The 14,529-nt window shown below is 34.5% G+C and overlaps 1 protein-coding gene across 21 annotated transcripts in view; it reads right to left on the bottom strand.

Moving 5' to 3' along the window:
• Nucleotides 1-14,529, bottom strand: part of MYCBP2 (MYC binding protein 2) — a 204,093-nt gene that overhangs the window by 18,772 nt on the left and 170,792 nt on the right. For 19 of the 21 annotated variants that reach the window (XM_075741636.1, XM_075741639.1, XM_075741645.1 and 16 more), the window contains 10 exons: nucleotides 13,767-13,916; nucleotides 10,964-11,124; nucleotides 10,187-10,343; nucleotides 9,295-9,519; nucleotides 8,602-8,667; nucleotides 6,128-6,367; nucleotides 5,888-5,986; nucleotides 4,834-4,914; nucleotides 3,302-3,568; nucleotides 129-412 (listed from right to left, as the gene is read on the bottom strand). In XM_075741636.1, the coding sequence (XP_075597751.1) occupies nucleotides 129-412; nucleotides 3,302-3,568; nucleotides 4,834-4,914; nucleotides 5,888-5,986; nucleotides 6,128-6,367; nucleotides 8,602-8,667; nucleotides 9,295-9,519; nucleotides 10,187-10,343; nucleotides 10,964-11,124; nucleotides 13,767-13,916 (1,730 nt within the window). The remainder of the gene's footprint in view (nucleotides 1-128; nucleotides 413-3,301; nucleotides 3,569-4,833; nucleotides 4,915-5,887; nucleotides 5,987-6,127; nucleotides 6,368-8,601; nucleotides 8,668-9,294; nucleotides 9,520-10,186; nucleotides 10,344-10,963; nucleotides 11,125-13,766; nucleotides 13,917-14,529) is intronic. The other 2 variants (XM_075741638.1, XM_075741657.1) reach the window with 1 other exon arrangement.

Below are 14,529 nucleotides of genomic sequence, written 5' to 3'. Positions count from 1 at the left end.
TCAGCATATGGTAGGTTGTGGGTTTTTTTTTTTTTTTCAAAGATTATAAAAGACAACATAACCGACTTCAAAGAATGTAATTTTTTTGTGCCTTTAGCCTGACAATATATACATATTTTTAAACAAACCTGGAGTTGAAGATCATTGGAAGTGTGACTGTAGTAACTCCTTTGCCTGCAGTAGTGCCAGCTGTCCCCGTTATAGTAGTTCCTTTGGCTTTTAGCTGTACAGTGAGAGCTTTGGCAATGCATCCCAAAAACATGTCTAAGATACCTAGTTTATTCCAATCTCCTTTTTCAGTTGAGTGAATGATATCACTTATATCTGCTGGTGGAAGAGACTTCACTCCTATAATACTAGCCAGGCGACTAGGAGTTACCTCAGGCAAAACTCGTCTTAGTAATGATGTTACCTGGAAAAAAAAAAAAAAAAAAATCACACCACCACAATTCTTACCAAGACAGCTGGAGTTTTCAAGCAAAATCAAATAAAGTCTTTCTTTTCTTCCTCACAAGTTATATCAGTAAGAAGGACTGAATCTACTTTCTGTACTTAAATCACACCTGTAGGAAATTCTTAAAGGTTTCTGTCTTGCTTTGAACTGTTTATTAATATACCCCGTGAGTCCAGAACCAATTTCACTCAAACAGTACTTAGTCTTCATATAATAAAAAAAATACGCTTGGTACTGGACTCATGGTAACAGTGATACAAATGTTTGTACAACTCTGATTTGCCTGCATGTTACAGACATGGTACCCACTTTGCATATAACCTGTAGATGTCAGAAACTCCATGGTAGAACAGTTAGAAACACTTTAGACTTCTGAAAACAAATTACTTGCCTTGAGGTACTGAACATCATGATTCTCTTCCATGATACTCTCTTTCCCCTCCTTTAGTTTTCCTTGCAATATTCTAACTGGAATTTTTTGAAAAGGAAATCTCTGCCAATTGCTCTAGATGTAACAGGAGCTGTCTTGAAATGATATACTTCAACCTTACAAGCTGGTGGAATTGGGGTTGAAATTGGCTGTATCATGCAGTTTGGTCCAAATCAGGATGTCTGAAAGCTTAAGGAGTTAACATTTCATATCTAATTTCTCAAGCCTTCAATGTTCTCTTGAAAAAATGTTTACATTTTAAGAAAAAAACCCAATATTTTGCATATCTGCAATATATCAGAATTACTGGGCAGGGCAGTACCTGCCTCCTCCAGGCAAGTTGAGGTGTGACATTGTAACAATTCAGAAAATTGGAAAAATAAGAGTACGAGACATAAAGCTGAAACAGGAACTAAAAATCCACCTAGAGAAGGCATACCAGCTAGCAACAACAAGCTAGTGCATTAACTGTACCACAGCAAATATTTTATATGTCTATATATTTGTTATATTATGTGCATATAAATACAAATACTCAAACAATATTCAAGTACCGATAGAAACAGATATTAAAGCTCTACCTGAGGACACCAAGGGTAGAAAGGAATTGTCTAGTTCCACACTACTACACTCATAGCCTGAGTGTAAGACAAAGATGCTAAGGACTCATGTCAGATCAATAACAGACACTGCTAATTAAAAACTTCTCATTTTACCTATACAGGCTATATGGACATTATATATGCATAATATATGCATAATATGAAATACTCAAACTACACTGGATTTTTAGGTCCTGTCCATTTGACAGACAGTTCAACCATGCTCTAATCATTCAAGGTCTAATCTCAACCAGTGAAGCCTCTGCTTCATCTGTTATCATGTTTCAGCACGACAGTCCAGAATTCTAGCTGTCACTATGCCTCAAGGCCAAGCATGATATTAAAAGGGCAAAAATTAACTATGGCCGCCTCAAATCATGCAAATATTTACCAACATGTAGAGCATATGCAGCATATATAAATGGGGGTGACTGTGTAGCGCGCTCAGCCCCTTTCCCCACAATGAAGTGGCATGAGATCTTACTAAAAAAAAAAAGAATAAGCAGTCACCTCACTAGCTTCCTCCAAACTTACCTGCTTTTTATACAGAATTCATATTTGCAATAAACAAACAGCTTTTAAAATTGATACATTTGAGAAATGGGAAATTAACTGCTCTGATATTTAAAAGGAGCACCTCTGGTTCTTGCAATTATATGTAGTAATTCTGGATGATGGGGTCCTTTATTTATAAAGTAGAAAAATGCAATACATGAACTTTAAGAAATCTCTTTTTTGGAATGTAACATAACACTGGTCTAAATTTAAGTGCTGCCAGTTACAAGGCAGTGCCAACTTCAGAATCTGAACTTTCATCTTAAAAAAGAGAATTCTTAGTCATTGCGACAGAAAGGAAATACCTGACAAACTGAACATATGTAATAGGACATGGATAAATCTGTTGAAGACATGAATAACTGGGCTACTGTGAAGTAAGATTCACTGAATACAGTGAACTTCAGATTCACTGAAGAATCCTTCGCAGCATCACTCCAAAATGAAGGCCATGTGCTTACCTTAAAGACCCAAATTAGGACACATAAAATGACTAATTGCTCTTGCGCATCCTACTTCATTTCAGCAACAACCCCTGCCAAGCAAACCGTATGTCCCTTTGACGTATGGTTTGAGAAAGCAATTTATCCTGCCCTATTCAATATCCTTTAGAGTAAGGACAAGAAAGGTGAAGAGTGATATTACTCAAAGGCATTTCAGAATAGTTTGCCGACTCAGGTTCACGATGACGTAAGTGTTAATTAAGCAATTTTGGCTTCCTACATCGCAGTTCTACTTCTTGGAGACAAAGCATAATCAAATTACTCAGAAGTGGGTTTGTTTTAATTTCCGAACTGTAGCCTTCATTGTCCTCAACACTGTTTGTGCTTCCTACAAATAGGTTTATACAGTCAAAATTGTGGTGGTGATGGAGTATATATGTATGTATTTATATATCAAACACATAAAACTTACCATTTTAACCCCATTCAAAAACTGGGAAAACCCCCCAAAACCTGACAACTTAAATTCCAAAAAGAGATTCTGTAATTTGTTTTTATGTGTTCATAAATTTCTATTTGCCCTCTTCTGATGTCTGCAATAACAAAATGTATTGCTTTACTTACAGTTGTTCTCTGCATGGAATATAGGGATGATCTGAGTATGATTAGGAAAACATTTCTGAAGCAAAACCACAAAATTACATTTCACAAAAACGTAAGTTAAAATACGTATTATACCATCACGCCCACAATTATACGATTCTACAGACATTTCTTCTAGGAATCCCAAGGTAGACAAGGAACAGTTAGCACTCACCTGCCTCTGCACCCTGGGAGAAGCAGTGTGTAGTAATGAGAAGAGATCCTGGAGCAGAGTCAGCTGCTGAGCCAGATACTGCCGGCCTACGTTGGAACCGCTCAATGCCAGAACCATTGACAGCAGCTCAAAGCAATAAGCGTCGGAAGAAGCATCTTCATCGTTCGGCTGCGAGTTGGCGTTCTCTTTGCTAGAGATGGCATGTTCCCATTCTTCGCGCACACGGGTTGCTTCCATTCGTATGGCCTGGACTATATGAGCACATACCTATCCAAACAGAATCCAAATACAGAGGAACTCTTTAACTTTTAGAAAGTGAAAGAGATTGTGTTGTATGTACCTTCACAACTATGACTAAAATGGAAAGCCTGTGAAATCTGGCCTGTGCTTAAATTACTTTTAAACATAAATTCAAATGAAGAATAAAATTCAGATATAAATTTAGAGTAAAGATTAGATAAAATTCTTTAGAATTAAGATTTAGATTTAATACTGAATATGCTCATCTTCATTCTGGAAAATTTCATTGAAATAAATCTTTTTTTTATTGCCCTTTCTGCCTTTTAGTTTGCTTTTTACATAGAATGTAGGTTTAAGAAAACTCACAAAAAACTCCAAAGAAATACTTTTACTCAACACTCACAGAAGGAAAGGATTTATTAAAAGATTTATTCTCTTGTTTAGTTTGCTCTTCAGGAAGCTTAAAAAAAAATGTAGAAACCATGTTTTCATTTTACCAATAGCATGTTAAAAAGCATATTTAAGATATTTTAAAATTTGCTAAGATGGGTGACAAAAAGGTAGATTTTCCATGACTTACTAATCTAACAAACTTCAAAATTAATCTAAAAGCTCTTGTATTACTGTGAAAAATTTTACAACAATATTTGTCTTGTGATAAGTGTAACAAAGATAATATAAAAGATGCTTTAGTTGGTGTATTTAAAAAAATTAAATATTCAAAAGAAAAAAGAAAAACATACTCTACCTACTGCTTTATGTTAAGAAAAACAAAGATAAATAAGAAAACCACAAACCCAAACTTTCACTGACTGCAAGAAAGAATAATTTAAGAATCTATGCACTGATTACCTATTTAGGATTAAATTTCATCAAACCTAAATACTTTTTGATGACAGAAATGGGGAGAAAATATGTGCAAAACTAAGAATCTAAACTCTGCCACTGAAGCTCTGCTAGAAATTTGAGAGGGTCTACTATTACGCTATTGTTATCAGCAAACATGAATAAGTACCATTTACAACTCAATTCTAAAATTTTTCTTTTTAAATTGAGTCTAATAGGATAGAGGTTTTCATCCTATTAAAATGGATTTTTTCATTGTCAATTTCAGCAGATTTTTCATATAAAACACACAGACATAGTATTTAAAATGTAAACCAAAATTTGATTATAAAGAACAATAGAAGAACTGAAAGTGTCAAGTAAAAGGTACTATATTCACTGAAAATGAGCATATTTATTACAACACATGAACATTTAATCCTCAAAACACTTCAGAATGAACAAACCTGCTTCTGCAAATTTGTCAGTTTGCTCCGGCTGAATATGATCCCTACCATGTGCTCCTTCAGGTCTGCATCTGATGTTGCCTTCATAAAAAACATATTTAATATTAGATCAAGAGTCTCAAGAACGTTTCATAACTACTGTAGCAATTAAGATGGAATATATGTTAATAAGGAATTTTGTTACAGAGAAGTACGATATATAAGCAAGATCAATTTAACTACGGTTAATAAATACCTCTTAGATGTATTTACTTACTTTCTCTTTATAAGAGGAAATCTGAGCATGAAATACAATAAAATAATTGATAAGCAAAATAAGTGAAGTATAATTATCCGAGATTCAGCCTCTTCACGTAGCTTAACACAATCACTGATTAAGCCTTTGTAAAGAAGTGCACGGAAAATACTTTTCAGTTTATATATTTCACAGGAAAAGAAACAGGGAACACACAATTAAGTCACCACAGAGCAGGTGAGAGAAAAATACACTTTTACAAAATGAATAATTCAGTCATGGAACTTATTGCCACAAGGTACTGGGTAGAGCAAAACCATTATCACCTAAAAAATGAAATTACTTTCGTTGACAACAGTCCAATTTTGGCTATTAAACGTGACAGTCCAGATACAATGACCTTTTCAGAAACACTCAAACTAATCCTTGCTGGAAGATCGGAGAGTACACTAGGTAGAAGGATATTAGTATGGTTTCTTAATACTTTTTCTCTCAACATCAACAGAGCCCCTCTTAAGGCACAAGATAATATGCAAGAAGGACTTTCAGGTTGACCGTTATTGCAGGTGTTAAGTACTTCTGTAATTGTAGGCATAATTTGCACCACCATTGCTGTGATGTTTCCATTAAATGCATACGCTACAATTATAATTTACTAATTAAAAAAATCCATGTCAATTTTTAAAAAAATAAGCAATTGTGACATTTTACTTCTGTTTTGATCTGAAAATAATGTAGCATAAGACACAGGAAAAATACTGAAAATCCTCCTGCATCATTTTTTCAGCAAAGTATTATTGATAGAATACAAATAAATACATTGTGTACTTTTTCTTCTCCTTCTGGGGAAGACAACAGTGCTTTTTCTTCTTGTTCTGGGGTTGGCTCAGCATCTCCAGAGATGAGTTTTCCAAATACCTGGAAGAAAGACAGTGACAATTAGCTTACCTCAAAGACCTCAAACTTGTGCAGATGTGACATGTTACATTAAAACAAAGTACTGAAAGTCTACGAGATTTATAGTAACTTTCACTGTATAATACATCATTAAAATCCCACCTGGGATGTAATAAGTCGGAATACTCGCAGCGTTTCTGATTCACAGTTTCTTTGTTGAGCTACACTTGCAGAAATCTGGCCTGCTATTTTAATGCTTTCACCATCTTTCCATCCAAGAATTTTCACTTGTCGAACTCTTAGTGTGTTCTCTGGACCCTTCAGTTCAATTTTGATGATGTGATTATCACCCCCAGGAAGTTCGCTTGTTACCCAGCCAATGTGTCTTGAATCCAAGTCTACCTATTAAACAGGAATATAAAGATGGGAACTGACATTACATCAAACAAACAGTCACCTACCTCTAAAACAAACCCATCATATCTCACTGGAACCAATACAGTGTTTGCTATGAAATTTTCATCCTGAGCAGTAAGACAATCATGTTTAATTATAAAAATGTTCAACTTCATGAAGTCAGATAAAAATTTTCTCAAACTTAAAAAAAAGACACATAGCCATTTCTTTTTTGTCTTTAAAACCTATTAGAAATAGTGGCCTATCTATCCCTTTTATCCTCTGAGCAACAGTTCACATATTCAAAAAATCACTTTGAACCAATATTTGCTTGCTACTTTTAATAAAAAAAAAAGCTGCCATAATTTAACTGAAAATACAACACACAATTATCAGTATTTAAGTTACTTCATCCCTATTCACATAAACCTCTGCCAAAAAAATGATAACTCTGTGGAAGTCAATGTCTGATAATTGTAAAAAAGACAGATTAACTGTATCAAATTAAGTTTATTTTAAAGCAAATACGGTCTAAAAAAAGAGAATATAAATAATGTTGTAAGATTTAAACTGTGACTGTCACTACTGGAACCCAAAACCAAATAGTGTGTAGTGCCTCCCATCATTGCTCAGAGCAACCCGAGCGGGCCTAAGTTACACTTGCCCTGAGCCCAGTGAGCCCTCTCATATAGCCATAAGCTCACTTATAATCAAGCTAATATTTGTTCTTTTCTGTTTCTATGCTAATTCTCAGCATCTGCATTGAACTGTGCTGCAGCAGAAGAGACTGACAATTTTTTAAACATTTTTTTTTAAAATACCACGAGACAGAGTATGCATAAGTTAGGGTATAGTATGTGGGTGTGTGTGAAGATAAAAAACCCTGTTGGAGAAGTGTCAGAGGACTGTTCAGGGAGCAAAGCTGAATCAAATCCCGCCTGTCTTCTGGGAGTGAACCATCCCTGGAAAAATGCCTGGGTGCTGTGATTGAGCAGACAGAAACAAGGCCAGGGAGCAAGCTAACAAGCTGTAGGAATGATCACGAGTCCAGCGCCTGAGTGCCGCCCTTTATTTAGCTGGATAACCAGGCGTACCAAGTCAGTCTTCTCAAAAAAAGAATTCTCCAGGTGGTGCGTGTGTCCATCTATATTTTGTATCTACATTTATAGATTCACAGAGAAATACACACAAACGTTATATCTGGCTACATATATACACACACTCACACTTCACTGTTTAGTACGAGCCCACTGTACCAAAGTGGTTTTTTGTTCAGATTTGTAGCATCTTTTGGAACTGTATCTTTGCCTTAAAATGCTCTCTGAGGACAAGAGGTAGAGAAAGGCAAACCATCTCTCTGTAATAAGACAGGTACTGCTTCTTGAAGAATTTTACCACTGACTGTCAATAATCCAAGTAATAAAGTTTTGAGCCCCAAATGGTAACTGCCTGTTTGAAACCTTAAATATCTCTAATGAGTCGCATCAGTGTCAAAATACAAAACATTGCTCTCTGTGTAAAAATCATGCACCTATCATCTGGCTTCACAACAGAAGTACAAAGACTGAATACCATCCTGAACTTGAGTCTCTGGACAGAAGTCTTCAGCTACCTGAAGTTGAGAACTAAAAATGACAGGGTAAAACGTGTGCTATAAAAGTGTATTAGACCATGTAACTACAAAAACTAGTCTTGAGGCTAAATGATTTATTTTCTCCTTTCTCATGGCCTTCTATTTCTGCTAACTTTTAAGCTGCAGTTCTCTAATGAAAAATGATTCCATGAAGCAGATGACAGTGTAACACTAAGAAGCCAGGCATCAGAATATCTAACTGTGTAATGCTATTTAATGCAATTATTTCAGGTATATTCAGATATAAGTAGCCTAAAAGAAATCAAACAGCTTGTTGGACCTTATAAAACACAACGTAAACAGTCTTTTTAGGAAACTTTCTACATTATAACTTACCCTTCCCGCTGTAATAATTTAAAAAAAGAAAAAAATCTAAGGAACATTTTATATTACCTTGTTCTGTTTCAGTAAAAGCTTGATCAATATTCAGTATATATGACTGAATTCTGTCATTAATAGACCAGTATCATCCAAGAATATTATGATGCCTGATATTTGTAAAATAATTTATCTACCACAAGAAATGGAAACTATTTGCTTAGAAAATCTGCTATATGCAACCAGAAAATGATGACAATTTTTCAATGTCAACTGTTAAAATGTTTACCTGCTTTATTCTGCAGAGATCTTCTACTGCCTTGCCAGTTAGGAAGGTCATTGAAGTCACTTTGTTCTACAACAAGCAAGCAAAATAAGAACAAAACAATTCAACTGAGGAGCATTCTGACTATTTCTTCCCTATTAAGAGAGTATGTACATGAGAGAGACACAAGTCGTTTCATTACAAAAAAAAAATTAAAAAGTGATCAAAACCAAGGACAAAGAATTCCAAAGCACAGTTCTCAAAAAGAGATACAATTTGTTCCTTGTATTAAAAGCTGTAGTTGAAATAAAGATATATTTGTAACATTACTGTGCAGATCGATAAACATGAATGAAGTAGTAAGTCTAGAAAATAGTTTGGATTTTATGAAAACCTCTTATTTGAATGCTTCTAAAGAAATCGTGAGCAGGAAAAGTAACTTATGAAATACTTAAATGCTTGAAAATGCATCTGAAATTGAACATGCCACTGAGAATTAAGTTTCCCAGTCTTCGGTCCATGCAAACTGCAAATTCAGTTGGATTGGTCTGATCATATCAGGTACTGCTTTCAAACCACAGGATTTGAAATGTGAGCTTCTGAATTAGAATTAAAACTGAACTGGACAAAGAAAACGGTGGTTCTTGATTGGTAAATATATACAACTTTGACTATGCACTTTCAATGAGAGACATTTTATTTCATTTTTTTTCTTACCCCAAGATCTCTGGAATTGTCTACATGAACACACACATAGCGTGCATTGATTCCTTTTACACAGTTAATTGTGATGTTTTTAGTTTTGTTTTTATCTTCATCTCCGGACTCCCAGAACGTTTCTGTAGACCCATCTGTTAAACTACCAATCATGGCAGGTCGGCTCGATGTTTTAATGTCAACAATGCTGGTTAGGTCTTTTAGACAAACCACTATACATAGTTCCTGTGAAAACAAATGGAAGTATTTAAAATATCTGAAAGTAAGCCCAAATACAGGCATTATTTACAATTTTTAAAACCATACAGGCATTTCTGTTCTGAGGAACAGAATTCTCTGAATTAAAGAAGAAATTTGTCATTTATTGGTTCAAATTATTCAGCTCTTTAAACCAAAGGAAGTATTAATAGCTAACAGTTGAATATATTAGGAAATGCCTAAACATATAAATAAATGGAAGAAAACACTTTGAAGATATTCATCAGGAGTATTAATTTGTGCTCCTCAGAGTAACAGAAGAAAACAAAGATATAAGCAAGAAAGAACTGCTAAGTACACAGCATTTAACAAATGAACTAACTCAATGAAGCAAATGAATTAACTAAATGAACTATAAGATATCTCCAAACACTGTACTTGCAAACAAGCACTTACAAGCACAGCTCCAAAATTTAGGTTTGAGTGATACACAGGCTAAGGGTCCTGAAATCCTTCCATTTGAACCTCTAAAGTTAAATATGAGAACCCAAATATCAGCAACGAGATCCCAAACTGAGACGCATTCAGGGAAATACGACATTGCAATAAAGAATGTTTTAATTCAAACAGAAAGATCGTAGCAAGTACAGGCTGTTCACAATTGATCTCTGCTTCTGAGAAGTGTAATACTTACCTGATTCATGACTTCAAAGCCAGACTGAATACTGATACTAAAACTCTCTTCACTATCTCCATCATCAGATTTAGACAAAATATTGTTGATATGATGAAAAACATTGCTCTGGTGCAGGAACTGGTGATCAGATTGTTTGAATTTGAGGCTCCAGCACCTGAAAACACATTTAGTGGACTGTGAAATTTTGAATATTGTTTGAAAGACATAAAATTAATAGTTTCACTGGTAGGTTATCTTTTGCTTATCAAAATAATTTCTATAAACCTTTATCTGCAAAATTTTGCAGGATCTTAAATGTTTCTATGCATCATTTTGAGGAAGGCAGAAGTAAACTTTTCTTAAGAATTTTAACAGTGAACAGAATAATTATTATTCAATTTGTATCTTTGAGACAGATACACAGGAAAAATTTCAAACAGTTTAAGGATACTATTCAGATGACAGAATTCTGAGCAAAAGGTATTACGCTCCCATGCACGTACACACAGACACTATGATATTATTCAATAATCTGTTTTTCTTCATAGTGGATACAGTACAGAATTTAAGAGCAACTAGATTTTTCTCTACAAATTCTTTTATTCTATTCTTTATATGGATAAACACATACATGTATCTTTTTCACACATCCTTCCTATGCGTAAGGATAGAAACGCTCCTTTTCACGCAGGCACATAAAGTTGTTTCAAACTTCCTATCTACACCACAAAATCTTTTCATCTATAATGTTACACCATTTCCTGCCTGTTAAGAATTTTCTTAATTTGCGCTTACCTTAAGGCCATTTGCTGTAATGCACTACCACTGGGAAGAGACATCATAAGATCAGAGATTGTCTGGAGAAGGCGATGGAAAGTGTGGGGTAATGGGTGAGCTGCTTCGCCAGCGATCACTATATCTGACAGTGGATGTTCACATACTCTTGTGTCTTTTTCCTAAGATGCAAAGCAATTTGTGTGTTGTTAACAGACTTTCAGAGAAAAAAGGTTAAATAGAAATAAAAACATTTGGGATATTCGGGTTAAGAATAACTGCATCAATCCTATAATGAATGTGAAATTCAAAGCATTTCCTGTCAGAGAATTTTTACAATAACAAGTTATACGTGAACACCAAACAAGGAATTCAGGAAGTATACTTTATACTTCCACATATTTCTCACGATTTAAAGATGTGACACACTGCGTTCCATTAATTTGAAAACTAGAAAAAACTGACATATTGCAGCTGTTAATAACAACTTTTTTGAACAGCCAAACCCAGTCATAACAAACATGCTAATTAAGCTAAAGTTATCAGCTGCTTTATTTCATTAGACCTGTGAAAATAATGATTCTTAGTTAAGGTGTGCCAGTATCAGAACAGCTGTGCGTTGGGAGCCAAGTTCCGCTGGGCAGCGGGTATGAAGGCAGTGGCAGAGGACCAAAGAGGGTGGGGGCCAGCAAGGTGTGTTATGGGGAAGAGTAGCAGAGAAAGAGAGGGAGGTTCTGATCACGATATCCTATTTCAGAAGGAAAGACTCATTATTACACCCAAAGCCAGATTCAAACTTATTATTTTAAGCCCATTAAAATGTTTTTATATATTCTTGCAAGTAGATTTTCCATGGATCTCGACTGCTTGAATGCCTAGAAATGCTATGTTCTTATTTGAAATGAATTTTAAGCACCTGCTTACCTAGACAAGAATCATCAAAACAGACATTTCTCTGTTTTTTCCTGGAGGGTATAACGTAGTAAAGTATACTCAGTGTATGAAGTAGGAAGCAGGAAATTGAACTCTACGCTAAATAAAATCAATTATTCAGAAAAAGTTCAAAGCCTAGGTATTTCCCTTCCCCTCAAGGATCCTATTGACATGGATAGCATCCTGCTCCCCGCTGTCTCCTGTGCAGCTTATTAATTCTTACATTTTGATTTGCTTTAGCAAGGACACTGCCCTTGAACCTTATGTGTTAAACCATTTATGGTTCTAGATCACCATCCCCCATTTTTACAGAATTCATCACTGGGATTTCTCGTCCTCTCCCAGTGTATTAAAAGAATATGTAAAAATTTTTCGCATAAGGAAATGAATCCCAGTTGCGGACATGCACCAAACTTCCTTGGATTACATTGTATACGTACAATTAAATGGGTATTTTTATCACATGATCAGACTACTGAAGATTTTGTGATTTGAATATACATCACCTGAGTGATATTTAACAATTAGCTGAAAACTGTTGCCAGTTTATTGTATGTCATAAAATTATTCACCCTAGCCAAGTGACCAAGGGGAATTTTTTAAGTCCTCCCTTCATTATACCAAAAGAGAAGCAGCATTCCCAACAGAACAGAAGTGGCATATTTTAACATTCCTTTCTAATCTTTATCTTTCAGTCAGTAATTATCCAAACTACGGCTAAAACAGTATTTGTTTATTCTTTTATATAGTAAAGGTTCTTATTTTGGAGACTGGCATAAGCACTAGTGGGAACCCATTTCCCTCACTCTAGCAGTGCTTTTGATGTAGCAGCTGAAATCATCACAAGGCACAAAACTGTTGGAGATATGCACGGAAACAATATTCTGAATATAATATACAGAGCTACTGCCAATCAGCTTTAATGTATACATGCAAGAATTTGGCACACTTGAAAATAAGTATGTAGAATTATAAATCTGCATGTCAATACCGTAAAACGGAAACGTTGACATCCCACATAAAAATCAAGACAAGACTACAGTTGCTTTGTAAACAACTATAGCAAGGTACCAGGGCTACAATGCTGAGAAAACTCATTTCAGAACTTCTCATTTCAAAGCTGGATTAGATTTGAAGTGATAAAAATTACCCTGGGCTTACTAGCAGCCCTCCCATGATTTCTTGAGCTATTCACTGTGGACATGATAATGTTTTCAATCTGAGCCTAAATCTAGAAGAGACTATATGAAGATACCTTTTGGAAGAGTGGTATGTTAGACTATACTATTTCACGTGCTACATTTTCAGAATTAACTACAGTTTTTTTCTAAATCACTAAATTAACTATATTGAGTGCATATGTAATTACTTTTATATATATAATTATTTTTAAATCTACAGCTATAATTACTTAAATTAACTCTAGATTTTCAGAATTAACTATAGACTTTTCTTAAAGAACTGAAAGCACAGCAGACCAAACAACAAAGCTTCTCTGAAAAATATTTTCTCTATTTTCTCTTTTTGTAAAAAATTTTGTTGTTACTGGATTAGCAAGGTCCTTGTGCCTTTTTTTTTTCTTCTTTCCGATACTCACAAAAATAATGCATTAAATGACTTTCATTCATCATCACACAAAACTTGGCAATTTTAGAAGAAAAATTAATGTATCTATGACTATCAGAAGAGTTCAACTACAATTTAAGACTAAGAATTTTCATTCCATAATTAAGGTTCTATTTCACAAAGAGAGGATTAAGGTTTCGTGAGTTGTTTTTTGGTTTTGTTTGAGTTTTTGTTTTGTTTGGTTTTTTACACATAATAAAATATTTCTAAATTGACTTAAAATCAACAGAGATACCGTATTTACAAAAGGAATGCTGAACCTCACTTGTTCTGCATTTTCTTTATTTGATTTATTTTCTTCATCCTCCTCTTCTTCAGGCTCTACAGGTGCAGGAGTCAGGGAAGCCACAAAATGCCATAAAATATCATGAAGAGAAGTTGTTTGAATGACGTTACAAAGAAGCCAGTTGAAAGCCTAAAATAAAATACACACAAAGAGTTATCAATTGGTTAAGCAAACTTGGAGTAAAACTATTTCTTAAACCATTTATGTAAAGAGGTCCACTGATGCTTTTGGACAGGCATAATAATAATACAACAACAACAACGTCTTCAAGTAAGACACATTGCTCTCTAGCTAAGACAGTTTATTAAAATGACAACTATATTAAGCAGACATGACAAAGTAATTCACAAACAGCGTGCACAAAAGTTCTTTGAAAAAAGCTTTAAGGTTGAAAAAGCAAAGTTCTTACGTATTTTTAGAGATTATTACAAGACGACGTGGTAACACTCCTTACTATTTAAATTGGTTAACTAAGTAAAGATCCTTTTTAATTCAGAACTCTGCAGGCTGAGATTTGGTTTCCTTTTTTCGTCTCTCCCATTGACTGAATTAATCAAACCAATTCAGCCACTTAAAATAAAAAAAATCAACATAGTGGAGAAAAAAGGATATTTAAAAATTGTAGTATTGTTCTATTCTTCTAAAAGCTGCAATACTTCTGCACGTTGACATTTGGAAATTTGATGGCTGGTGCTTAATAACAGAGGTGTGTTTTTTTTACTTTATTAGAGAAAATCCACCT

This window comes from Balearica regulorum, chromosome 1, assembly GCF_011004875.1.
Source record: "Balearica regulorum gibbericeps isolate bBalReg1 chromosome 1, bBalReg1.pri, whole genome shotgun sequence".
Taxonomy (NCBI): Eukaryota; Metazoa; Chordata; class Aves; order Gruiformes; family Gruidae; genus Balearica; species Balearica regulorum.
The sequence above is the reverse complement of the archived record's forward strand: the minus strand, read 5'-3'. Positions and strand labels throughout refer to the sequence as shown.